The sequence below is a fragment of the Myotis myotis genome, unplaced genomic scaffold (assembly GCF_014108235.1).
Source record: "Myotis myotis isolate mMyoMyo1 unplaced genomic scaffold, mMyoMyo1.p scaffold_m19_p_1, whole genome shotgun sequence".
In the NCBI taxonomy this organism is placed as follows: Eukaryota; Metazoa; Chordata; class Mammalia; order Chiroptera; family Vespertilionidae; genus Myotis; species Myotis myotis.
The window spans coordinates 158,894,174-158,920,586 of record NW_023416313.1 but is presented as its reverse complement, the minus strand read 5'-3'; the positions used below and the strand labels follow the sequence as shown (position 1 = coordinate 158,920,586).

Sequence of the window (26,413 nt, the reverse complement as noted above, 5' to 3'; positions counted from 1 at the left end):
GCAGATAACATTGCTTCTGACCTTGGAAAGCTTCCATTCCACCTTGCTGAGCCTCTGAAACTAAAGATCCCAGCGAAGCATATATAACCCAAGAATGACTGGGCCAGGCAAAAAATAGCTGGGTAGGTGACATCTAGACTCAGGCACCAGGTCTAACAATTTTCCCCTCTGATTTGTGAATAATTCTGTGTTAAAAAAGTATTTTAAGGGGATTTGTAAAAGTCGTGCTAGTTATATGGGCAAGTCTTCTTTATTATTGCAAAGCATATGTATAAGTCAGCAGTTTCCTTTTTCATTTGTTTCTCTCTGTTGGAGTATAGTTTGTAGTGATAGGTAATATCCCTAGAGAGAGTCCATGGGCTAGGTATTGTGTTAAATTCTTTTCTCTCTCTCTCTCTCTCTCTCTCTTTAGAATAAACACCTTTAGTAATGAGCTAAGATAGGAGGGAAGAAGGATTATTTGCCGTTCCAGGCCTTGATTTTCCTCAGAACTGCAGCTCCTTGCCCTCCAGCACAAAGCCATCTGTTGAGCCGCAGTGGCCTGGTCTTGAAGTGATCAACGCAAGAAGCTTGCCCTGCTGGACTGGCTCCTCTAGAAGACTGCTGATTTGGGCATTATTTTTCCTTTTATCATATTTCTTTTGAATGTTCTTTGATCGTTTTTTTGTTTAAAACGTGTCCCTCTTCAGGAGTCAGCTTGACCCCTTTCCTGTGGCCCAGACCACTGCCTAGTGGCACGCGGACCCCTGTGGGTAGAGTGTGCCGTCAATGGGCACAATGCAGGTCTTTCCTAGGGTCTCGGTGTGGTCCGCTTTGTAGTGGGATGCATTGTAGATGACATCGATAAGCTTTATTGTGCACGTACAGCCCTCCAAGCCCCAGGAGAAGCTGCCGACACCCAGCCTCAAGGCTCCGCACTCAGACAGTGTATGTGGTGGGTGGGGGCGGGGGGGGGGGGCAATCTTAGTGTAGGCAGCAGGGCTTCCCCGCTCATGTTTTGGCTTCTTGTGGTAAGCTTTTCTCTTGCTACCCCGCCACCCCCAGGTCTTGCACGCTTGCGCCAGTTACCCTGAGAGATGCCCATGGCTTGCCAGCTGGAAAGAGTATACACTCTCTTAATCCTCAACCAGCCTTATGAAATAGGTAGTGTTATTATTCCCACTTTACTGATGAGGAACCTGAGGCGTAGACAGTTTCAATAACTTGCCCAAAGTCACACAGCTAAGAAGTGGTGGGTCTCAGCCTTGTCACTTTGAATTGTTCCTCCATCATTTGTTCCAAAGTGAGTTTCCCCAGACAGCTCTCTGTTCTTATGTTTTCCAGCCATCGTTTAGCAAATCACTTGGATTTTACTCATAAAGGTGCTGTAAGCCACTATCAGATTGGAGGTAAAATGTTGCGCGTGTATTGTCATATTTATTTGTAAAAAGAAATAGTCCTTGTGCAAAGTCTCATCAAAAGTACCCTTCCCTGCCCTCTGCACTCATTTTGACACTGAAATTTAGCAAGGTGGTCCTTCAGGAACATCAGATACACTTCAACTGCCTTCCAACCACCAACAAACCCAGTGCTCTCCCAGGGCTTCCATTTGGGGGTAAAAGCACCACCTCCCACCCAGTTTCAAAAGCCAGGAACCTGCAGGAGTCATCCTTGGCACCTCCCTCTCCCTCCCAGCCGCCACCCATATCTAATCCATCGCTACAGCCTGACTGTCATTTACCTCCACGCCTGGAGCCGAACCTCCTCCCCACCCCAGCAACCGCAGCCCTGGCCTCCCGCAGCCCTTCGGCCCTTCCCATCCCCCCACCCCTCGCCCCCCAGACTTTCCCACGCACCTGCCACCGGGATCCTTCCAAAACAGATCGCATCGTATCCTCCTCCCGCTTAAACCCGGCTGTAGCTCCTGCTATCCAAATCTGAAGCAGACAGACCCCTGAGGCTGCCTCAGCCGGGAGGCTGCTGACCCCTACATGCCCCGCCCCCCAATCTCACTCCTGAACCTGCGACGTTCCCTCCCTCCCTCCTTCCCTCCCTCCCTCCCAAGCCCAGCTTGTCAAGGGAGTGGTTCCAGTGAGGGCTGTCTTCCGGACTAGGCTAGGGTGGGGACGTCTGCATCGGGTCCCACTGTTTCCCCACAGCCTGGCAGGGTAATGCGCGTGGTAGGCTCTCAGTAACAATGACCAAACGATGAATACATAAATGACTGGCAGAGAAATGAAGCCTTGCCTGTGCCTCCTTGGCTCTGCAGTCCGACTGCTTTGCCACGTGATCACAGCGCTGGAAAACTACTTCCTCGAGCCACACTGTGTGCCAGGCCCTGCCTGCTGCCCTTAGACTCACTCCTTCCAGACCAGTTTGCCTGTTTTCTGGAGTCACTGTGACGTTACCTTGGTCTCTGAGTCTCCAGTGTTAGTGGGGTTTGTGATTTGTGTACATTTTTACTATAAAATTTACTGACTTGATGAATGCAGTGACTGGATTCCAAGTTATGGGTTTGACAGGGCAGAGCCTTTGAAATCTGGAGACATAAAATTTACAGTTCTGGCTCTGGCGGACCAGATGGCTTCTCCAAGAAGTTAGAGTCTGTGGCCCCGGAACCCCAATCTTTTAGCTGCTACTGTAAAGATTGGAGAATTTAGTTCGAGGCAAAGCCTTGGGATTTCTCCTGCCCACTTTGGCACCCGCCCCGCCCCCCCTCCCGCCTCCCCACCCTCTATGCCCCTACAAGTCTGCCCCTGATGTTTCAGTTAAATCTGATTTCATTTAGATAAGCTTGGTTGAGAGAGACAGGATAGAGGTGGTCCCCTCCTGCAACCCCCTAGGGCAGGCATTCATCATGCAAATATTTCTTATTCAAGCACCTCCATTAAGCCAGACTTAATGCTGGGGATACAGCAGCAAACCACAGACAGGTAATGTTTGGGTGAGCGGTGCTCATGCTAGGCCTTAAAGAATAAATAACATTAGAATTGATTGGAGTGATTGAACTGATCTGTTTTATGTCTATTTCCTCAACTAAACTGTAATCACCTTTGGCCCCATGACTGTTACTGGTCTTTGAATCCCCAGCACCCCCTGGTGCAAAGCAGTCACTCAGTAAATGCCTGTTTTGCTCTGAATCAGGGATTGGTGGGTGCAAGGATGGGTTACTCAATGGGCTGAGCCAGGGATGTGCTGACTGGGGGCAGGAAGCTGGACAAGCAGGTCCACCCACTGACTGGGGACTGAAACCCTCACAGGAGGTGCAGAGAGATGAAGTTTCCAGGAGGCAGGAGGGAAATGAATTTCGGTGGCTGTCCTGGTGGGAGGGGCACGCTGGGGTGAGGGGTTGGGTGGAGAGAAGGGGCGTATCGAGGATCCTGTGGGGCATCACAAGAGGGCTGAGCCCACAGGAATGTCCACTTGAAGCAGAGGGGAACGTGGAAGTTTTAGGAATGCAGAATATGGGATAGGGAAGGGCATCCTTTAGTGAGGGATCTGCCCTCAGCTAAGACTGAGAAGCCAGCTTTGACCCTTTTTGTTTTTCTTTATTGATTTGAAAGAGAAACATCCATTGGTTGCCTCCTGCACCAGTGGGGGAGGGGGCGGGGGGAGCGGTGGTTTGAATCCCAAACCTAGTATGTGCCCTGGCCAGGAATCAACCCAAGTTGCTTTGCCTCTTCTTTGGGGAGCACTAACAGCCGCAGTTATAGGTTATTTTGCGCCCGTCGACAACAGGCTCCGCACTCCGAGGCCCGCACCCCCAGGGCCTCTCTCCAGGGCTCAGGAGTCCTGGACACGAGGCTGCCCCTTGCAGATGTGGGTGACCAGGTGGGGAGAGCAGAAAAACTGCAGCATGAAGCTTTCTGATTGGCCCCTAAGAGTCAGCGAACGGGCGGGGGTGGGGGGCATAGAGGGGTGTGTGGCAGGGTTCCAAGCATCTGGGTATCCCCCCACAGAAGACTAAGGGGGGCCCACTTACTTTCCAGTGAGAACTTCACCTTCCTTCACTCTGGAGCCTGGTAGCCTCCCAGGGAGGGAGGTACCCCAAGGAGATGGAGATCTCCAAGACCAACCTGCGTCCCTCCCCCCTCTTCTCAGCCTTGCAGGGGCCCAAGTGTGTACTCTGCCCATGGCCACCTGGGGGGCAGGAGCAGGGAGAGCACAGTGAGAGGGGCTGGTGCTTGCTGGGTCTGAATAGCTAGGTGGTGATGCGTTAGCCCGAAGCGTGGCCAGCTCAGCCACTGGAAGCAGTCTCTGCATTGGGGAGCAGATCCCTGTTTTCTCAGGCAGCAACAGTCATATCAAATTCACATACCTCCAGCCTTTATTAGCAACCTCGCAATGGCCCCAGCCCCACCCTTCCACTCCGGGTCAACAGACCCCACCTTCCACTCTGGGCCAACAGTGGGAGTCTGGAAAAGAAAGGAAGGACAGGGCAGGCTGCAGGCCAGTTATGAGAGGACACAGGGTCTCATCTGACTAGCCTTTTTCTCATTTCAGAGTCCTCCTCCCCTTATTTTAAATCTTAATTCATCTTATAATAAATTTAACTAAACAATTTTACTTCACCAAGTAAAGGGACCTACTGCAGAGTCAACCCTGTCCATCCTGGCAGCATCAGATCAAAGGGGTGGGGGTGGGGGGTGGCTGGTGGGGAGTGGAGTAGGGACTAAGTGACTTTGCTACCCCATTTCCATAAATAGAGCAAGCATTTGGGGTGGGACCCCAGGTTGTCCTGAAGACACTAGGCTTTGCAGAGGCTGCCTCTTGGGAGCCCTGGCGGATGTGCCAGGGGGACCCTCAGGGCAGGCCAGGCCGGCCCCTGAGCTAGGCTTATCTCCTGCGGGCAGCTGCAAGCTCATGCTTCTGGCCTTTGCTCCTGCAACATATCTAACAGTCTGTCTCTCGGTGTGCGCCATGTCTGCCTTTGGATGGGCACAAGGAAACAGGTGTGTTTGAATGGAGAGGGGTCCATCTCTGTGGTTCAGAGAGCCCCAATCTTCTCTTTCTTTCTTCCTTCCTTCCCTCTAGTGATGGCAGGGGCAGCCCTCTGTCCTTCCTCCCCTGATCCGGTCTCCTCTGAGGAGGAGGAAGATAGTGCCTGTGCTGGGATATCCTGAGCCTGACATATTTTTCCTCCTTCAAGAAACTCCTGCCCTTACTCTCCCATGTATTCCAGGGCAAAGCTGTGTCAGGCTGCCTGGCAGCATAAGTGGGAACACAACTGTCTCTCTCTTAGGCGGCTCTGCGCTAGCTCAGTGCTGTCCCCCAGCCCCTGGCCCAGGGCATCGGTCTCAGCTTGTCTGTAAAGGTTTGGTGACCATGAGGTTGATGGGCCCGAGCAGGGAAGCCCGATGCACACTCTTGCATCTGACTTTTCTCCCTTCCTGAACATCCTTCCTGAACATGCAGCTGGCCCTGTGGCTGGCATGCCACTCTGCCCTGGGTCACCTCTGGTGGCATTATCCTAAAAAATATAGGTGCACAACTACTTTGAAAAACAGTTTGGAATTACCTAGTAAATTTGATCAGGTGTACACCCTATCACACAGAACTTCCATTCTTGCACACACAAACCAGAAGACATCTAATGTTTTCGAGTAGCCCCAAGCTGGTAGCAACCCACATGTCCATGAACACTAGGATGGATATTAAATTGCAGCATTTTCACAGAACGGAATACTATACAAGAAAAAAAATTTGACCAAATTACAGCTCTACTCATTAGTATGAAGAAATCTTTAAAACCTGTACAATGATGACCCCATGAAACAAGACATGGAAGACTATATTAAGTCTGAGTCCAATGGAGAAAATTTAAAAACAGGCAATCTAAGCAATATTGTTTAGGGGTATACACATAAAGAAAAGTGAGGAGAGGACTTCCACTAAATTCAGGATGCTGTTTCCTTTGGGGGAATGTGTCAGGGAGGGGAACATGAGCTTCTAAGGTAATTGGAATATTCTCCTCACTGACCTGGTGCTGGGTACATAGGAATTTATTACTGTTCTTTGCATTGCATATGCATGGTACATACTTTTGTGTATATACCACACATTCAACACCCCCCCCCCCATTCTTGTCCTCAGCTGGCAGAAGAGGGGCCAGCGTCCTTCATCGCAGTTCCTTCCTGTTACTGAGTGGGCGAGAGGAATTTGGGGGGTGAGGGCCTCCCCTCTGCAGCTGGGTCCTGGCCACTCCAGGGTGATGGGAACGCAGGGCCAGGCAAGGCCGGCTGGCTGTGCCGTTCCTGCCAACTTTGGGGATTAGGCCAAGGCTCTCGCCCACCTGTTGTTTCACTCATTCAGCATGAACATAGCTGAGGGCTTTCTGTAAGCCTTGGATGCTGTTGGGAGGATTCGGGTAAGTGAGAAATGGTCTTTGGCCTCAAAGATTTTACAATATTCTCAGAGGTGATCACATACACAAATAACCATGATACCAGAAACTGTGAGCTAAGTGACACATGACAACTCAGCTACTCTTTCAATAAACATTTGTTGAGCATCTATTATGTGCCAGGAGCCATGCGGGATGGTGAGCGTGATAAAGGCAGTTAAATCACAATCCTGGCCCTTAAGTTCTTAGGCTGATCCAGGGGAAACAGACACATAAACGAGATAAATATAACAGCGGGGCAAGCCCACAGGCGTAGATATGGCCAGGGAGACGCAGGAAGGGGTTCCACTCAGGATGGGCAGGATGGGGACGAGCAGTGGGAAAAGGCCAGAGAAGGGAGGTCTTCCTGAGGGGCCAGCTCCTGAACTGAGCATTCTGGGTGGGGAGGCAAGGGCAAGCGGCAGGGCTAGGACATCCTCTGCAGAGGAATCAGCTGGGACACAGGCACAGGAGTAAGAAGCAGCACCTTAGGTACTATCTGCAGCTGAACCCAAGTCCTCACGGGCATGGGGAGAGGAGCCACAGGAGGCGGAGACTGGGCCAGATCAGGGTCCTATTTGCCTTGCCAGATCTTGAATCTTACAGGTGCTGGGAGCCCCTGAAGTGTTTAGGGGGAGCTTGGTAGTTCACTCTGGCTCAGTATAGAGCAGGGGTCCTCAAACTACGGCCCGCGGGCCACATGTGGCCCGCTGAAAACATTTATCCGGCCCGCCGGATGTTTTTGCCGCCGCTGTGTGCATAGGAATTTGTTCAAAGTTTTTTTTAAAACTATAGTCCGGCCCTCCAACGGTCTGAGGGACAGTGAACTGGCCCCCTGTTTAAAAAGTTTGAGGACCCTTAGTATAGAGGAAGGGTTGAGAGGCATGGATTGGAAGAAGGAAGGCAAGTTGTCAGACTATTGTGGATCCAAGAAATATTTAGACAGGCTAGCTGAGAGGGTGGATGGTGAGAAAGGCCAGCTTCGCAAACAGCTCTCTGCTGGAGTGACCAGGCAGAGCACACAGGGAGAGGCGGGCTCCCACCTGGAACAAGTGTGGCTCTGGGAACTGGGGAGCATTAAGTATGGGCAGAGTCAGAGGACAGCCAGGCATGTGGATGGGACGCTGCACCATCTGGTCCCAGGGCTCCCAAATTCTGGCTTGTGGACAGGACTGGTCTGAGAAAGTGAGGAAAATATGGGCATGTAATGAGCTTCTTATAAGCCAAATGTATGCTCTTTAAAGAACCATCCTTAGAAGTGTCTGCAATTAAATCAATATGCATATCACTTACAGGCATTAAGTGAATTACCAAAATAAATCTCTTAAAGATTCAAAAGTGGTGAGCGTTTTTTTTTTTGTTTTGTTTGTTTTTTGGTGGGGGGGGGGTGAGGGATGAGGCATTGGAGACAAGGATTTTATTTTTAATTTAAAGGGTTTTAAAATAAGCCTTTTTTTAAAACATATATTTTATTGATTTTTTACAGAGAGGAAGGGAGAGGGATAGTTAGAAACATCGATGAGAGAGAAACATCCATCAGCTGCCTCCTGCACAACCCCTACTGGGCATGTGTCCGCAACCAAGGTACATGCCCTTGACCGGAATCCAACCTGGGACCTTTCAGTCCGCAGGCTGACGCTCTATCCACTGAGCCAAACGGGTTATGGCTAAAATAAGCCTTTTAAACGATCATATTTAAAAACTCATAAAACATACAAAATTATAAAAAGCACCACTGGCCTTTGTTCTGAGTTTAAGTCCTTTCTTTTAATTGCTAACAGTGGACTTTCTTGTAGGAAAAGACACAAAGACAGCAGCCTTTTCTCCCCTGTTCTCACTGAGCCGAGCCGTGCACAGCACCGACCAAAGGCTGAGCGCAGGGTTCTGCGCGCCTGCGACCCCGCGGCCGGCCGGCAGGGGTCAGGCGAGCCCCACGCACGGCCCGCGGAGCCGCGCCGAACCCGAGAGCCAGAGCCGCGTTTCTGGGCGCGCGGTCCCTCCGGGGAGAGGGGCAGACGAGGGCCCTAAACCTACCTTAAACTGGGGGGTCACGACGAACAGCCACCTGGGTCATGAGTCCGGGCTCCGCGGGGCAGGATGTGAACTGAGCGCCCCCTCCACGCTGTGTTGACACCAGCTCTGGGTCCACCCAGCGTCCGGGCGGGGCTGGCTCAACTCCGATTTGTTCGCGTGCCCCTGGGCCACTCACCTTACCCGTCTCTTGGAATGGGGCTCTTGTGCAACCTTTAATTGATTTATTTTTCCCTTATACTCTCTTCCACCTCCACCTCCACCGACCCCCACCCCCACCCCCGTGTGCAACCTTGTCTTCACAACCGGATTGTCAGGAAGATCAAGGAATTAATATGTCAAAACGAGAGTTGAGAGGGCTGCATAGGTAAGGTATTGCCATTACTAGGTTATATGGGTTTAGAATTAGGACTCAGGCCTCTGGGAAGCGTCCTGTAGCTACAGCCCCAGATAGACCAGTTGTTCTGAAAGGTGGCCTGTGCCTCTCAGAATTACCCCTGGAGATGTGATTAGGTCTGGAGCCCATCCAGGAATCTGCATTTTATTGTTTTACAGATTGCCAAGCTCTCACAACAGGTGTGCCCAGACCACACTTGGAGAACCATTCCCTTAGCTTCTACCATCCCACAGGGCAAGCAGTGGGAAAGCAGGGATGGTAGTCAACAGGGGAGCTTGGGCTGATAATGTGACTGGCTTACAATTGGAGTGGAATTAGAGGCAGCCCCAGGAAGGAGGAGGGCTGGCCGCCCCGAGGCCGCAGAGTTCCACAGTGCATGTAAACAAGCAAGGACTCCCACAAGAACCAAAGTGGAAGGGCCCCTGCTCTTCCATTCATGACTCACTCAAGCTACACAGTTTTTTGGTGTTATGAGAACGATCGCTTTCTTCCCAAGTTGGTGGCAAGGTTTGTAACCCATCTTGACTGGACGAAACATCCCATTCTGTCACACTGTGAATGTCTCCAGGCTGGTTGTTCCAGCTACACACTAAACCCAGTGAGACCACCATTTTAGCCACATTCATCAACACAACTAGAGGCCGAGGGGGGAAGTGAGGGGGCAGTGCCACGAGCCCAGGATATCTCCCTGAGGCTGGAACGGGCTGGGGTAGGTATGGAACAGCACTTGGCTACAGGCCAGGACCAAAAGTCAAAAGGGGCATCACTGGACTGAGAACCCAGAAAACCACTGCTCTCTTCTAGGGAACCTGGATGGAATGGAACAGCCTAACCTGTTCCCCTCTGTGCTCCATCCAGGCAGCTGTGCAGTGGGGGCCCATGATGGCATTTTCAGAATGCCCATTTCTGTTGCTCTGGATTCTGGATTTCCAGTTCTGACCTTGGGAAAAATCAAACTGTCTTACTCTTTTAAAAAACATGGGGATGGCCCTAGCCAGTTTTGCTCAGTGGTTAGAGCAGAGGTGGGCAAACTTTTTGACTCGAGGGCCACAATGGGTTCTTAAACTGGACCGGAGGGCCGGAACAAAAGCATGGATGGAGTGTTTGTGTGAACTAATACATGTTAACACTGCTGCTGGTGAAGGAGCGGAGGGGAGAGCAAGAGAACCCTCCGCTCTTTCGGCTCTGCAGGCCGGATAGAACAGCTGAACGGGCCGGATCCGGCCCGCGGGCCGTAGTTTGCCCACGGCTGGGTTAGAGGGTTGGCCCTCGAACTGAAGGGTCCTGGGTTCCGGTCTGCTCAAGGGCTCACCCCTTGGCCCTGGACAGGTGCATGCAGGAGGCAACCAATAGATGTGTCTCTTTTTCATCAATGTTTCACTCTCCCTCACCTCTCTCCCCTCCACTTTCTCTAAAAAAATTAATGAAAAAAGTATCCTTGGGTGAGGACTAACAAACAAACAAATAAACAAACAAACCATGGGGATGGTTTCCAAAAATTTATGAGCTTCCTTCTAGCTCCACGGCTCTTGCTACTCTGGCTTCCAACTGCCTTTATAAAATCTCTGGGGATCTGGAAAAGAGAGGCTGAGACTTCTTCTCTTCTAAGGGCTGATTTCACGCCGGTGTCCCCCTTTCAATGAGCAGACTAGAGGGCAGGATCCAGACCAGTCACTCTCCACGGGGCTGGAGCCAGACAGGAGGCAAGCCAATAGCTTCTCCCCAAAAACACCAGAGTAGAAGCAGATGGGTCTGCTTCGTAACGTTTAATATAAAATGGCAGCAGCCGCTGTGCAGTTGTAACAGAATTAGCCGTAGGGTGTCCAGAGAAATGTACACAGGCAGCCCTCGCTGGAGTGGAGCCAGCCAACGCAGGCCTGCTGCCCGGTCAGCTGCGGGCTGTCACATGGCCAGGACGATGGTGGTGGTGGCCCAGCAGTGCTGAAGGGCTCAGAGGTGCTGATCCTTTACAAGCATGCTGACCTCTACCCCACCGCAGAGTCTAGATCAGCGGTCGCCAACCTTTCGGACCTCACAGACCACCAGTGGTCTGCGGACCACCGGTTGGCGACCGCTGCTCCAAAGGTTTCCTTAAACCAGCGGTCACCAACCTTTCGGACCTCGCGGACCACCGGTTGGTGACCGCTGGTCTACATGGCACATGTTCTGAGATGCCTGTTCCCAGAGCTCCACCCCTGAGTGGGGGATTTCAGCCCTAAAGAGTGAAGCCCCTGGAAGGATGCAGGGCTGTGAAGAGTGGGTGCCTGCTCACAAGCTGCGAGGGGCTGATGCCTCTGGAAATCAGCAGAAAGAAAGGCTAGGTTTTGGGGGTTTTCCCCCTGGAAAAGCCACCAGGTTCAAGTAAATGAGCAGAGGGCTCCCTGCCAAGGCTCACCCCCCAAAAGGAGGTGACTGCCTGCCTGCCCCCATGTGACCACCGTGGGAGGTGGGTGCGTCAGGCTTGGAATTTAGAGAGCAAGGCCCGTCACCAAAGCCCATCCCCGTAGCCCAGAAAAGCCACTGTGCTTCCTGTCGAGCCCATTTTAAGCCACTGAACACTTCCTAGGCTGGCTGGCCTGGCTCCGCGGCCAGTGCTTGGCTGCCATTGTAGAGGACGCAACCTCGTTGCAGAGGCCAGCAGGCGAGTGCAAGGGCAGCCAAGCCCCAGGAACTGCCTCAGGCAGGGGACGAGAGCTGCCACAACTCTACTTCCAAAGAAAGGCCTCGAGGTGCTGGGAAGAGGGTGCAGGTCTTGGCGTTAGTGGAAGTCCGTGTTGAAGGCTCTGCCGATGACCAGCCGCCTCACCTCACTGGTCCCGGCCCCGATCTCATACAGCTTGGCATCTCGCAGAAAGCGGCCCATGGGAAAGTCATTGATGTAGCCGTTGCCGCCTGTAGCCAGGGTGTGGGCAGAGAAGAAAGGACAGTAGGAAAAGTGATGGGAAGTGGGCAAAGCAAGAGAAGCAAACAGAAGGCCAAGGATACAGAAACAGGCCAGAGGAGGAGAGACTGATTTAGGAGAACCAGCAAAAGCCGGTGAGAGGGCGGGTGTGGGGAATACCTTACTTGGGAGGACAGTGGACAAGGGGCCGGGAGGCCACCCAGAGGGCAGAGGACAGCAGGCGGGCAAGAGGACCGCTGGTGGACATGGAGAAGGGGGATCAGGCGATACTGCATAGCATTTACGGGGTGCCAGGTTCAGAGAAGTGAAGTAATTTGCACAAGTCACAAAGCTGGTCCGTGGTAAAACCAAGACTCAAACCTAGGCCATCTGGCTCGAATCTGTGCTCTTAACCACTGTGCAGCTTTGAAACCAGGCTGTCCACCCCCCTCTGAGGCATCTCTCTCCACTTCCCGGTGTCCGCAGGACTAGGCGTGAGCGGGGCCTGCTGCCTCCAGCAGTTTCCTCATTTGCTTTTCCATGTTCTCGTAATAACTGGGGCAGAAGCAGCCGAATAGCACCGGCTCGGCTGCAGCTAGCTGAAGCTCAGAGTGAGGGGTGAGGAGGACACCTCTTTCTGGAGGCAGCCACAGGCAAGCCCTGGGAAGGGGAGTGGGGAGGGGGGCCACTCACCGAAACACTGGATGCCATCCAGGGCCACCTGTGTGGCACACTCAGCGGAGTAAAGAATCACACCCGCGCAGTCCTGTGGGAGGAGGCCCCGGTCAGCAGGCCCCGCCAGGCCACACAGAGAGCGAGTCCCAGCAACCCGCCCGCCGCCTCCTTCTGGGCAGGCCCGCCCTTACCTTGGCGGTGCAGTGGCCCTCGTCGCAGGCCTTGGCAACGTTGTAGACGTACTGCCGACATGCCATGAGGCGGGTGTACATGTCGGCCATCTTCCCCTGCATCAGCTGGGCACAAAGGGAGGTCACACGTCAACTTTCCTCTTAGATACTCTCCCTAGTTACCAAAAGCAGCTCGGCAGCAGCAACTTGACAGCCAGAATGGCAACATCAGGGCACAGGAAGCGGACAGGACTTGCCTAGGGTGACAGAGAGGGTAGAGGGCTGCTGCTGCTCCCTGAAGTGGCCCTCCACCCACCACCACCCTCATTCACATCCTGCAGCGTCTTTCACACCAGAAAGGGTGACTAGAAACGCCACCCCCCGTACCCCACGCCTCACCCTCACAATGCCTAGTTCATTCATCTCAAACGAGAAGCGAGGAGACGTGTGAACTTCCCGACCACCTCCCAAGCCAGGTGGCACGCTGACGAAGCCTGCCCCCCAAGCATTCAAACTCACTCTGCTGGGGAGGGGGACAGATGCCCACAGCACATGCTCCGCGTTCTCATTTGTGAAGGAAAACTTGAACCCAATGAAAGAGGACATGTCGGCAAAGCATTCCACTCACCTGGAAGTGGCCAATCTTCTGGCCAAAGGCTTCCCTCACGTGCAGGTAGGGAATGGTGTGGTCCAGGACGGCCTGCATGATCCTGTGGGGAGGACAAAGACACTGTCCCCCTGCTGCCAGCTGGGGTGGCAAAATGCCAGTGTGAAAAGGCTTGGGGGGCGGGAGGGGACAGCTCAGTGAGACAAAGAGCTGGAGTTCTAGAGAGGAGAAAAGCCTGGGTGTCCTGTTTCACATCTCAGGTGACCAAGCGGTATTGCTCCTCAGGCATTTTGTCTTTCAAAGAATGTTCTTTACCTTCAGTGTGAAGAAATAACACATGGGAATTGGAGGTTGTTTTCATTTCCAGGAAATAAGGTGCATCGGCCAGGAGGAGAAGACTGTGGCTGTGGCTGCTGTTTGCCAGGGCACTGCTTGCCGGGGAAGCTAAGAGCCCAGCTCCCCCACCCCCACCCTGAGCCTCACACTCACCCAAGGGGCCCACCAGCCAGCACCAGCCGCTCCAGGTCCAGCCCACTCATCAGCACGTAGACGCCCTTACTTAGATGGCCCAAGATGTTCTCAGCTGCTGGGAAAAGTGCTGGTCAGAGGGAAGAGGGCTGTCCATCACCCACAGACTTCTCCCTTTATAAGAGCTACTAGGTTTGGTACCATGGCTCTCATACCAGGCACTAAAATATGTCACCTGACCTTCAACGAGGGAGATTCTGGATGAGAGAAAAGGATGGAGTTTACCACTCCCTGTCAGAAGTAGAGCTTGCCAGACAGACATCCCCGCCCCCATACACACACGATCCACAGGATCAGACACAAAGGCCCGACTCTTAGGTCTTTTCCTCCTCCACTGCTTCGGATGGGAAGAAGAAAAGCCAATTTGGTCTAGAAGTCACCCAAACCCTTCCTAGTATTTTCACGCCTGTGTCCGTAATTACCCTTTCCCTCAGGTTGAGCCTGCTCTGGTCCAATATCGCCCGTTCCCTCCCCTCCAAGAGTGTCCATGGAATAGTCATCGTTCAGGAGATGGGCCAGTCCACACTGGTGTCAAAAACTGCTGAGCCCCTCTCCACCGCGGAAGCCGGGACCTTGGGTGACCCCCGAGTGCTTTCCTGCTTACGAAGGAGGATCTGCACGGATCCCCCACTCCCTTGATGCTCTTTGTAACCAAAGCATACTTTTCTTGGGTGGTGGATCATGAGGGGGAGGCGTGGTCTGTGGCTGAGGTGCAGAGTAAACCTAGTCGGTGATCAAATCTATGTCTTTGGTCTCATTAGCACATGAAGGGTGTGCTGGATCTCCCACAACGTGTCACATTTTCAGTTACACTTCAGGGGAGAAAATGCCCAAACTGATGCCTTCCCTTCACTGAGTCCGGCTTCCATCAGTGTACTTGGATGGTGTTTTAGCATTGTTAATGAACACCTCACACAGGCTGTACTGGGAAACGTGCAAACAAGGACGTCTGAAGGACGTTAGTGGGCCAGAGCGGATCTTATCTTTCTATTCCAGATACTGGAATCCAACCCAGACACAGTGTGCTATCCACATAGGAAACAGGCACACAGGGAAAACAGCGGCCCCTCAGCCCCAGAGTCCCACACGTACGGGCCCGTGGGTCAGCCACAGTCATTGGTAAGCTAACAATGGGAGCCTCTCTAACCCAGAGATGGGCTTTCTCAGCTTATGAAGGGGTCAGCACAGGGGCTCACCCTTTCTTAGACTCACCAGGAACCTTGCAGTCTTCAAAGATTAGCTCACAGGTGTTAGAACCCCTCATCCCCAGCTTGTCCAACTTCTTGGCGGTGCTGAAGCCAGGCATGCTCTTCACAGAAACAAAAGGTGGCCTTGAGTACAGACCAGGCCCAACAGGGTCTAGTAAAGGGAAGACCCTTGCAAAAAGCCCACCTTCCCACCCAGTCCCAGTACTCCCACGGCACACCAGCATTCCGATCCCAGGGCCCACCCTGCACTGGTCCACTCCTGGAAGCTCCAGCCCTAACACCCCACCAGACCTTAGCCTTCTCTGCCGCTAGCTTGCGCTCTCCCCACTTCTCACGGGGGCACTTCTTTCTCAAACGCCTGATCCCTAGGGCCCGGTTGACCCTTCTTAGCTTTGTTTCCTTTCCTTAGGGAAATAATTTCCAAGATATTCTCAGGGGCCCATGCAATTCCTTTGGCCCTTTGTTCCTCTGCCATCTGTACCTAATTGAATCACAGCTGGGATCAATTCAACCACCTGTGTGCTTTGGCCTGGACCAGTGGTCGGCAAACTCATGTCAACAGAGCCAAATATCAACAGTACAACGATTGAAATTTCTTTTGAGAGCCAAATTTTTTAAACTTAAACTATATAGGTAGGTACATTGTTATTAACTTAATTAGGGTGCTCCTAAGGCTTAGGAAGAGCCACACTCAAGGGGCCAAAGAGCCGCATGTGGCTCGAGAGCCGCATGTGGCTCGAGAGCCGCAGTTTGCCAACCATGGGCCTAGGCTAATCAGATGCACTGTGCATGGGCAAGTGCTCTGAGCGCACGTTTTGCTTCCCTAACGTCCCGGCTGCTGAGTGGCGTTATACAACCTTGAGATTTCCTATCTTAGCCAAGCCCTTTGGGCTACTCAATTCTCATCCTCCAATCCTAGCCAGCCACTTTCCCCCTCTCCCTAGGGAGGGTATTGCACACCCTTAAGACACTACCAAGTCCCTCATCCCTGTGGTCCCCAGCCCTCACAGATGCCCCGGCTTTCCACCTCAAGGCCACCAGGCACATCTTCCTCCCCCATCACGTGTACCAGCCTTACCTCTTCTTCCTCAGCTCTCCATTGTGTTTTGCTCACTTGCTCAGACACATCTCAAGTTCTCCCTCTCCTGAATTTCTTTCTCTTTATCAAAAAATTTGCTCAGTTCTCTCCCATTCTTTTTAAAAAATATTTTATTGATTTTTTATCAATAAAAGGAAGGAAGGAAGAGGGATAGAGAGTTAGAAACATTGATCAACTGTCTCCTGCACACCCCCTACTGGGGCTGTGCCTGCAACCGGAATTGAACCTGGGACCCTTCAGTCCGCAGGCCAACGCTCTATCCACTGAGCCAAACCGGTCAGGGCTCTCTCCCATTCTTTTTTTAAAAAAATATATTTTATTGATTTTTTACAGAGAGGAAGGGAGAGGGATCAAGAGTTAGAAACATCGATGAGAGAGAAACATTGTTCAGTTGCCTCCTGCACACCCCCTACTGGGGATGTGCCCGCAACCAAGGTACATGCCCTTGACTGGAATCGAACCTGGGACCCTTGAGCCCGCAGGCTGAAGCTCTATCCACTGAGCCAAACCGGTCGGGCATCTCTCCCATTCTTAAAAACAAACTCAAACTCCCAACTTTTGTTGTTGTTGTTAATCCTCACCAGAGGATATTTTTTTCCATTGACTTTTTTTAGAGAGAATGGAAGGGAGGGGGAGAGACAGAGAGAGAGAAACATTGATATGAAAGAGACACACTGACTGGTTGCCTCCTGGATCAAGCCTGCAATCGAGGTATGTGCCCTTGACCGGAAGTGGCGCTCTAACCAGTTTGGCTAGGGCCAAACTCCCAACTTTTCATTCTACCTTCTGCCCCATCTCCCTCTTGCTTTTATTTTCAAGATCTGGCCCTAGCCGGTTTGGCTCAGTAGATAGAGTGTCCGTCTGTGGACCAAAGGGTCCTGGGTTCGATTCCAGTCAAGGGCACATGCCCAGGTTGCAGGCTTGATCCCCAGTAGGGGGCATGCAGGAGGCAGCCAATCAATGATTCTCTCTCATCATTGATGTTTCTATCGCTCCCTCTCCCTTCCTCTCTGAAATCAATAAAAATATATATAAAAAGAAAAGATCTGAAAGGCGCAGTCTTCATCCCGTCTCCACTCGCATTCCCATTCACACTTCCACTTCAGTCTTCCACAGCTGCTCTCAGCAGCCCCCTGATGACACCTTCATTGTCAAATCCAGTTCTCCTCAGTCCTCATCATCCTGCCCCTGTGTGTGGCCTGGCTCGGTGGGCGGCTCCACCAATCTCAGACTTGGCGCAGCCTCCCTGATGTCCCCTGCCTTTCAGTCTGCTCTTCACCCCACCCCGGGGAGCCTTGGCAGGGCACACAGGATCGCTCGTGTTTGCCATCAGGGGAAGGGATCTCTCTCTGGCATCGCTGTCCGGAGACAAAGGCCTCCCACCTGCACCCCCCTCCATTCACCTTCTCCACGATGAAGGCGGTGATGCCCCGAGAAGCGGGCACAGCAGCCAGGTCGGTCTTGGCATAGACAACAAGGACGTCGGCATCAGGGCCATTGGTGATCCAGAACTTGTTGCCATTCAGGACGTAGTGATCTCCTAAGGACAGGAATTTGGCTACTTAACACCAGCCATGTTGGCCCATCTCAGCCAGTCAGTCCACAGACTGCTAAGCAGGAAGCTGCCCGGCCGGAAATAGTTCTGGAAATCTAGCAGAGGCCACCCCAATGATTGTCCCTCTGCCTTTTCAGCTCCCAAGTCGAAAGAGGCCTCACCTTTCTTTTCAGCTTTTAGCTTCATGGAGACAACGTCAGAGCCAGCATTGGGCTCACTCATGGCCAGGGCTCCGACGTACTCCCCACTGATCAGCTGCAAGGGAAACCCCAAAGGGCCTGGTTATGACTTTAGAAGTACCTACAGGAGCTGAGATACTTCCTGCCTGTTTGCATGACGCCCCTTCACACTTCTCTCAAAGATCAGGCGATTGGTAAAGTCTTACAAAAGAAGCGCAGTATGTACAAGGCTGGAAATCTCTCTCCTTTTCCTAGTCCCTTTGCACAGAAGCAAGTCCTAGTCTTCAGCTTCTGAGAGCGCTCCCTGCAAATGCTGCCCAGTGATGAACTCGGAAGGTCTGGCTGTAGTTTTAATGTTTTTGACTTAAGTATTTGAAAGCAAAAACCTGACCCCTTCCTAGCTGTATCTGGTTCAGGGCAGCGTGCGGCGGAAAGCAAATCTGACCAGCCCTCGACCACAGGGAGGGTGCCTCGTGTTGGGTGGCTGCACCGAGATCAGGGTGTGTTTCTCCATTCCCATTGCCTCACCTTGGGGAGGTACTTCTCCTTCTGGGCCTCATTGCCATTGCGCACAATCTGATTGATGCAGAGATTGGAGTGGGCACCGTAACTGAGTCCCACGGCTCCAGAAGCTCGGGATATTTCCTCCATCACCAGCACATGTTCCAGGTAGCCCATGCCAGAGCCGCCATACTGGGCTGGGAGTAGAGGTTGTGCGGGGGAACAGAAAAGGCAGCTCAGATTAACCCAGGACACTGACAGGATCCTAACAGTTATTGGCAGCAGAGAAACATCCCTGTAGCACCTATTCCAAGTTCTTGCTGACAGAGTCAACAGGTTCATGCCATGGAGTCTGTCTACATACACACAGAACCTGTTCTGTTTGCTGCCTCTGTCAGCTGAGGTGGTTCAGAAAACAGCCATTGCAACCCCCACTTTATCCCAGACAGACCTCTTAATGAAGGCAGGAGAACCTGAAGTGCAAGACAGATGTTTGTGTAAAAAGCCTGAGGCAAGTGAGGTGTGCAGAGCAGAGGTTTGGACCTAAAGAAACAGGACTATCACATAAACAAATTGTACACCTTAAACATACATAAGGTTACGCGTCAGTTATATCTTAATGAAAACAGTTAAAAAAAGAAAAAAAAGCAAGATTAGTAACAGGAACAGGCGAGCCACAGCCTGAGAGAAAATCTGGTGGGCAGCGCAGTCGAGATGCTGGTTAGGGAATTTCGGAACTCTTCATAAAAATGTGCCTTTTCCTTGGCAGGAGGGCCTAAATCAAAATGGCTGGCTCAGTGGATAGAGCGTTGGCCTGCGGACTGAAGGGTCCCGGGTTTGATTCTAGTCAAGGGCACATGCCTAGTTTCGGGCTCGATCCTCAGTACGGGGTGTGCAGGAGGTAGCTGATCAATGATTCTCTCTCATCACTGATGTTTCTCTCTCTCTCTCCCCCTCTCCCTTCCTCTCTGAAATCAATAACAATTATAATAAAAGTGGCTGGGTCCACTGGTACCAACCGCTGCCCTGCAATTTGGGTAAACCCTGGTGAGATTCTCTGCATGTGTTCACTCTTGACCAAGAAGTCAGGCTCATCCAAGGCTCTCCGGAAAGGCTGGCCCGCCCCCTGCAATTCCGGAAGGAAAGCCCTCAGGTGGTGACACTGGAAAAAGCCACCGGAACAATCAGGCAGAAAACAGAACTTATATCTGGCTTCCTTTCAAGTTTCTGATTTCTTTTTTTTTTTTTTTTTAAATATATTTTATTGATTCCTTTACAGAGAGGAAGGGAGAGAGATAGAGAGTTAGAAACATCGATGAGAGAGAAACATTGGTCAGCTGCCTCCTGCACATCTCCTACTGGGGATGTGCCCGCAACCCAGGTACATGCCCTCGACCGGAATCGAACCTGGGACCCTTCAGTCCGCAGGCCGACGCTCTATCCACTGAGCCAAACCGGTTTCGGCAAGTTTCTGATTTCTAACTACCTTCTTCTTCCATTAAAATACCATCTGGTTCAGAGACATATTCTTTATGGGGTTCATAAACCCCCAAGACATGGAAGAAGAAAGTCTTGTTTAGGAGTTTCCAGTGGCCTTCCCCCTATTTCCCATGAAGGTGGTCTAAATTAATTTTTAAGTTGTTTCATTTTATCATTACTCATGATCTAACTTTCTATGTTCAGCTCAAAACCAAGAACTGTCTCCAAGGGGCTGAGGGGGAGATGTAAGGAGAAGTATATTGTTTTCCACCCCCATTCCAATGCCCAAGGAATACAAGCCAAGGCAGGCTGTGCCATCCAGGCTTTAGCTGGCGAGGCCACAGTCTCATCTATTTATTGGGCATTGCAAGCCAGACTGGGACTCTCCTTCAGAGGCCAACATCCAAATCAGAGACCACCAGCTCCCTGCCCTTATCCCTGGAAACAAGTAGTAAGACCCACAGGGGGCACAGGGCAGGCCCAGGGACAGTGTATTTAACACGTCATCTGGCCACCTCATGTGGAGGCTCAGCATTCCTCCACAACTTCATCTGTTTCCAAATGAGCCCCAGGACCAAGCTGCGTGCCTAGATGTTATTGGTAGAAGAGTTAAGAGCTTAGGGACTAGACCAGCCGTGGGCAAACTATGGCCCGCAGGCCGGATCCGGCAGGTTTGAAATGAATAAAACTAAAAAAAAAAAAAAAAGACTGTATCCTTTTATGTAATGATGTTTACTTTGAATTTATATTAGTTCACACAAACACTCCATCCATGCTTTTGTTCCGGCCCTCCGGTCCAGTTTAAGAACCCATTGTGGCCCTCGAGTCAAAAAGTTTGCCCACCCCTGGACTAGACTAAGGGACTAGGCTGCTAATATCACCCGGGGGAGCTTATTCAGCATGCAGACTTCAAGAGTCCAAGTAGAGGCAGTGGCCATGGGAAGGTGGGAGCAGAGATTGGAATGATGTAACCTAAAGCCTGGAAACACCCAGACAGTTGCCTGAAGCAGCAAGGAACGAACTCTCCCCTACAGTCTGCAGGGAGCACAGCTCCACTGGTTTCAGACTTCCAGCTTCCAGAACCTTATATAAGAGAATAAACTTCTTTTGTTTTAAGTCCAAAAAAAAAGAAAAAAGAAAAAAAAAAGAGTCCAAGTAATCCTGACCCAAGTGAATCACACTGGCCTAATCCCTTTGTCATCTCAACGTCACTGCCTAAGAAAATAGAAGGGCTGACAGTCAATGCAAGCTTTCCTAGGACAAAGGGGGAAGAGGTTCTGGGTTTCTTTAAGCACAATCCTTTTTTTTTTCTTTCTTTGAGCACAGTCTTTTCATTCCTTTCCTGCTTCTTTTAGTTCTGGTGTTAAAGGGCATGCAAGAAAAGTTCTCTTTAGGGAATGAAACGATACTCACCAGGGGCTGTGATGCCCAGGACTCCCAGTTTCCCCAGCTGCTTCCAAAACTCCTGCCAACAGAATGGAGAGAGCACAGTGGGTGGTGAGAAGGCAGCCAGTCACAGATGCCTGGGCACCTGGAACAAGGAGACCTAAACCCTTCACAGAAAGGGGCTGCATTTTTAAGGAGGTTTCATTTACCAGAAGACTGTATGAGTTCTTCCAGGCTGCAGTGTAACTCCCAGCACCCCCCAGCTCCCAGACTGGCCCCCTGCACCCCCAGTGTGGACCTCAGGACTCACTCGAAAGTTCTTGAATTCATTGCTTCGATCAATCTCCTGGGCCTGGGGGGCTAGGTGCTCCTGCAGGAACTTAGAGAGGGTGTGACGAAGCTAGAGGGAGAGAGGTGCACAGATGCCTCTTTAACATTATTGCCACTGCAGACGGCGTCTCCACTGCTGAGGACACATTCGGGGGAACAAGCTCCACGACACCTCCCCAAACGGCATCAGACGGAAACCTAAGAGACCCCTAGTTTATGCTTCCTCAGAGATCATCTTCGCCCCTCTTTCTTGAGGTCCTCAGTCTAGACAGCTTCATGATTCTTTTTTAAATGTCACTCCCCTACATAAAATCATTCCATGGCTTTCCTTCGTACTTAGAAGGCCGAGGCCCTGCATGAACTGACCCTATCAACCCTGCCCTTCCAGCCTTCTCCAGTCCCCCTCCCCTCCCACCCGGCCACCGTTGTAAGCACCTGTCAGCTCTTTTCTGCCCTTTTTCTCAAAGGGATTACTCAACGAGATTAGAAACTCCTCTTGGCAGGAAAGTTTGAGAACTAGAACTGCTTTCTAGTTCCGGCGTGATTGAAAGCTCCGCCTGCTGTCTGTGAGCCCGAGTGGGCTTGGAGTTCCGGGACACTGGCACATGCCCGCTGTTGCCACAGGAAAATCACCTGCCAGGGGAACCGTGCCAAGTGAAGTCTCCTCCCTCCTGGAAGGGCTCTGCCTCAGCTCCAGTTGTAATGACATCTTTCAAGTACTTTGTGCTCTGCCTCTGTGGGTGAGATTCCACCGCCTTTCAAAGCCCCCGGGGTGTGTGTTGGAAAGCGATTTCTCGGGGATAATGATTAACCTTGGCCTTCCCTCAGTGTGAGCGGGCTTCAGGCGGGCCGAGGCCCCCTTGCCACGCACCGGTGGCCCCTGCCAGACCGCCACCAGAACACGCTCCGTTCCAGCGGCTGTCCTGCTTGCCCCCGCATCTCCCTCCCGCAGCCGGGCGCACGGGTGGCAGGTGGGCAGGCGAGCGCCAAGGCGACCCCGAAGCGGGCAGCTGGGGCCAGGCCGGGAGGCCTAGGGGCCGGGAGGAGGGTCAGGCTCCCTACCTGCTTCTGCTCCTCAGTCAGCCCGTTGATCGCATCGTCCACCGCCAGCAGCGAGTGGGCCCGCCGGGAAACGACGCGGGCCAGCGGCGACAGCGGCGCCTGCAGCCTCCAGCTCCCCGCACGCAGCCCCAGCAGCCACGCCGTAGTCGCCATCTCCGCAGCGCACCGAGCCGAGCCGAGCGGAGATGAGCCCGCCCTATGGGCTCCGCCAATCCGGCTGCGCTGCCCCACCAATCGGCGAGGGGGATGGGTCTGCAGCAGCCTATCACTCCCGCTGCCCGCGGCGGCCCCGCTGCCCTCCGCCCGCGCCAGAGCTAATCGGCGGTGACCCCGCGGGAGGCGGGCTGAGTGCCAGGCGCGGGACCGCTGGCGTCAGCCGGGCTGGGTCTTCTTTAAGTAGAACAGCAAGAGCAGCGTCTTCCTCTTCTGAGTGGAGGACATAGTACTTCTCCTCCACTGAAAACCGGGTGTTAAAACAGCAAAGAGAGACCTGGCTCGTTTGGCTCAGTAGATGGCGCGTTGGCCTGAGGACTGAAGGGTCCCAGGTTCGATTCCGGTCAAGGGCACATGCCTGGATTGTGGGCTCGATCCCCACTGGGGGGCTTGCAGGAGGCAGCCGATAGCTCTCGCTCTCCCTCCCGCTCCTTTCCTCTCTGAAATCAATAAATATATATTAAAAAAACAAAATGGCAAAGGTTAAACACGAATAGACTCTAGCAGCAAGAGAAAAGCAGTTAGTTACCGACAAGGGGGCTCCCATAAAAATGTCAGCTGATTTCTCAACAAAAACATTTCAGACTAAAAGGGATTGGCATGAAATATTCAAAGTGATTAAAGCAAGGATCTACAACCAAGGCTACTCTACCTAGCAATCCGAATTCAGCAATACACTTAAAAGATTATACACTATTTCCTGGGATGCAAGGTTGGTTCAAAATCCACAAATCAATTAACATGATACACCACATAAACAATAAACAAAATGAGTGATAAATGTCATATGATCATATCAATAGATGCAGAAAAAACATTTTACAAAATCCAGCATTTATTTATGATGGGGAAGTAGAGGGAATGTACCTCAACACAATAAAGGCCATATGTGACAAACCCACAGCTAACAGCATTTTTGTTAAGATCAGGAACAACACAGAGTTGTCCATGTTCAACATAGCATTCAAAATCTAATCACAGCAACCAGACAAGAAAAGAAATAAAAGGCATCCAAATTGGAAAGGAAGAAGTAAAATTTATTATTTGCAGAAGACATGATACTATACTAATATATAGAGAACACTGCATATCCTACTATAACTGATCAATGAAGTCAGTAAAGTAGCAAGATACAAAATTAATATTTAAGTAGGTTGCATTTTTAACACTTTTTAATTTATTAATTTGAGAGAGAGGAAGGGAGAGAGAGAAACATCAGTTTGTTGTTTCACTCATTTATGCATTCATTGGTTGATTCTTGTATGTGCCCTGATGGGGTATCGAACCCACAACCTTGGCATATTGGGGTGACACTCTAACCAACAGAGCTATCCAGCCAGAGCATAGGTTGCATTTTAATTTTTAAACTAGATGCCTGGTGCATGAAATTTGTGCACAGGTAGGGTCCCTAGGCCTGGCCGGCACTCAGGGCCGATTGGGGCCTTCTGGCTGCTGGCCAGAGCCTTCCTTCTGGCTGCCAGCCGGGGCCTTCCTTCATTCCACACCACCCCCTGATGGTCAGGGCATGTCATAGCGAGCAATCCAACTCCTGGTCTCCCAGTTGAACTCCCGAGGGGACACTTTGCATATTAACCTTTTATATATAGACTAGAGGCCTGGTGCACAAAAATTTGTGCACTCGGGGGTAGGGGGTCCCTCAGCTCGGCCTGTGCCCTCTCGCAGTCTGGGACCCCTTGGGGGTGACCACTTGCTGGCTTAGGCCTGCTCCCTGGGGGATTGGGCCTAAGATGGCAATCAGACATCCCTCTGGCAGCCCGGCAGCCCTCAGGGGATGTCCATTTGCCAGCGGGGAGCAGACCTAAGCTGCAGTCAGACATCCTTAGCACTGCCGAGGAAGCGGGAGAGGCTTCCACCACCACCACTGTGCTGGCAGCCATCAGCCTGGCTTGTGGCTGAGCAGAGTTCCCCCTGTGGGAGTGCACTGACTACCAGAGGGCAGCTCCTGCATTGAGTGTCTGCCCCCTGGTGGTCAGTGTGTGTCATAGTGACCAGTCATTCCCAGTCTTTCTGCTGTTAGGGTCAGTTTGCATATTACCCTTTTACTATATAGGATAGAGGCCTGGTGCATGGGTGGGGGCCAGCTGGTTTGCCCTGAAGGGTGTCCCGGATCAGGGTGGGGTCCCGCTTGGGTGCCTGGCCAGCCTGGGTGAGGGGCTGATGGCTGTTTGCAGCTGGTCACACCCCCTTCAGGGTGGGGGTCCCCACTGGGGTGCCTGGCCAGCCTGGGTGAGGGGCTGAGGACCGTTTTCAGGCTAGCCTGCGACTGAAGCTCCCAGCTCTCCTTTTTTTCTTTTTTTTTAATTCTGGGATTTATTTACCTTCTATAATTGAAACTCTGTTGCCATCACTGGCGCTCTAAGCTCTGAGGCCCCAGCTGGCTGAAAGCAGGTATCTGGGGTTTGTTTAGCTTCTATAATTGAAACATTGTTGCTTCCAGAGCTCAGAGTTGGGCCATGGCAGGCAAGGAACCTTGGCTTCCTCCATCACTGGAGCAAGCAAGCCTCATGTTCGCTTCAGCTGCGTGGCTGCAGGCCGCCATCTTTGTTGGCAGTTAATTTGCATATCCTGCTGATTAGCCAATGGGAAGTGTAGCGGAGGCATGGTTAATTACCATGTTTGTCTATTATTAGATAGGATAGATTCTCACCTGAGGATATGTTTTTACTGATCCCCAGAAAAAGGAAGGGGGGGGGAGAGAGAAATATGACAGAGAAACACATACCAGTTGCCTCACATACACACCCCAACTGGGGATCAAACACAAAACCTAGGTATATTCCTGACCAGGAATGAAACCTGCAACCTTTTGGTGTACACTATCATGCTCCAATCAATTGAACCACTTGGCCAAGGTTAGTTTGCATTTAAAAAAAGATTTTTAAATTGATTTTTAGAGAGAGAGGAAGGGGGAGAGAGAGAGAGAGAAACATCAATGTGATAACTGAACATGGATTAGCTACCCCCTGCCCCCTACTGGAGATCGAGTCCACAACTTGGGCATGTGCCCTGACTGTGAATGGAACCAGCAATCTCATGGTGCATGAGATAATGCCTAATCAATTGAGCCACACCAGCCAGGGCTAGTTTGCATTTTAATTTTTATTTATTTACTAGAGGTCTGGTGCACGGATTCGTGCACCAGTGGGGTCCCTCTGCCTGGCCTACATGGATCAGGCTGAAATAGGCCCTCAGACATCCCCTGAGGGATCCTGGATTGTGAGAGGGCAGTTCTCGGGTGATGCACCCCAGAATCGGGTTCCCTGCTCTCTGGTTCTAGGTGTGTCACCCAAGAACTGCAACTGCTAAGTCACCACAGTTCGGCAGCTCCTGTGTTGAGCATCTGTCCTGTCCCCTGGTGGCCAGTGTGCATCATAGCTACTGGCCGGATGGTCGGACAGCCACTTAGGCATATATATAGACTAGAGGCCTGGTGCACAAAATTCGTGCATGGGGTGGAGGTCCCTCTGCCCGGCCTGCACCCTCTCCAATCTGGGACATCCCTCTTGCAATCTGGGATCACTGGATCCTAACTGCTCACCTGCCTGCCTGCCTGATCAACCCTAACCCCTCTCCCTGCCTGCCTGATCAACCCTAACTGCCTTCCCCTGCTGGCCTGATTATCCCTAACCGCCTCTACCTTAGCCCCCACCACCATGGCTTTGTCCGGAAGGAAGGCAGGACAACCGGAAGATGTCTGGTGGACCCGGTCTAATTAGCATATTACCCTTTT

The 26,413-nt window shown here is 51.9% G+C and overlaps 1 protein-coding gene and 1 pseudogene across 3 annotated transcripts; both read right to left on the bottom strand.

Moving 5' to 3' along the window:
* Positions 1-456: 456 nt before the first annotated feature.
* Positions 457-1,316, bottom strand: LOC118664474 (annotated as a pseudogene).
* A 9,220-nt stretch (positions 1,317-10,536) lies between these two features.
* On the bottom strand, positions 10,537-22,644 carry IVD (isovaleryl-CoA dehydrogenase). Of its 3 annotated transcripts, none has more exons than XM_036297279.1 (12): positions 22,450-22,602; positions 21,368-21,457; positions 21,085-21,136; positions 18,220-18,389; positions 17,674-17,767; positions 17,361-17,497; positions 14,863-14,959; positions 13,612-13,708; positions 13,144-13,225; positions 12,537-12,641; positions 12,364-12,436; positions 10,537-11,681 (listed from the first exon to the last, which is right to left on the bottom strand). In XM_036297279.1, exons 1-12 carry the CDS (start codon positions 22,600-22,602, stop codon positions 11,548-11,550), a joined length of 1,284 nt encoding a protein of 427 aa, XP_036153172.1. In that variant the 3' UTR covers positions 10,537-11,547. The 3 variants fall into 3 exon arrangements, with proteins under 3 accessions (XP_036153172.1, XP_036153181.1, XP_036153185.1); XM_036297288.1 differs by having other exon boundaries at positions 11,548-11,681; positions 13,612-13,705; XM_036297292.1 differs by lacking the exons at positions 10,537-11,681; positions 12,364-12,436 and having other exon boundaries at positions 12,640-12,772; positions 22,450-22,644.
* Positions 22,645-26,413: the final 3,769 nt, after the last annotated feature.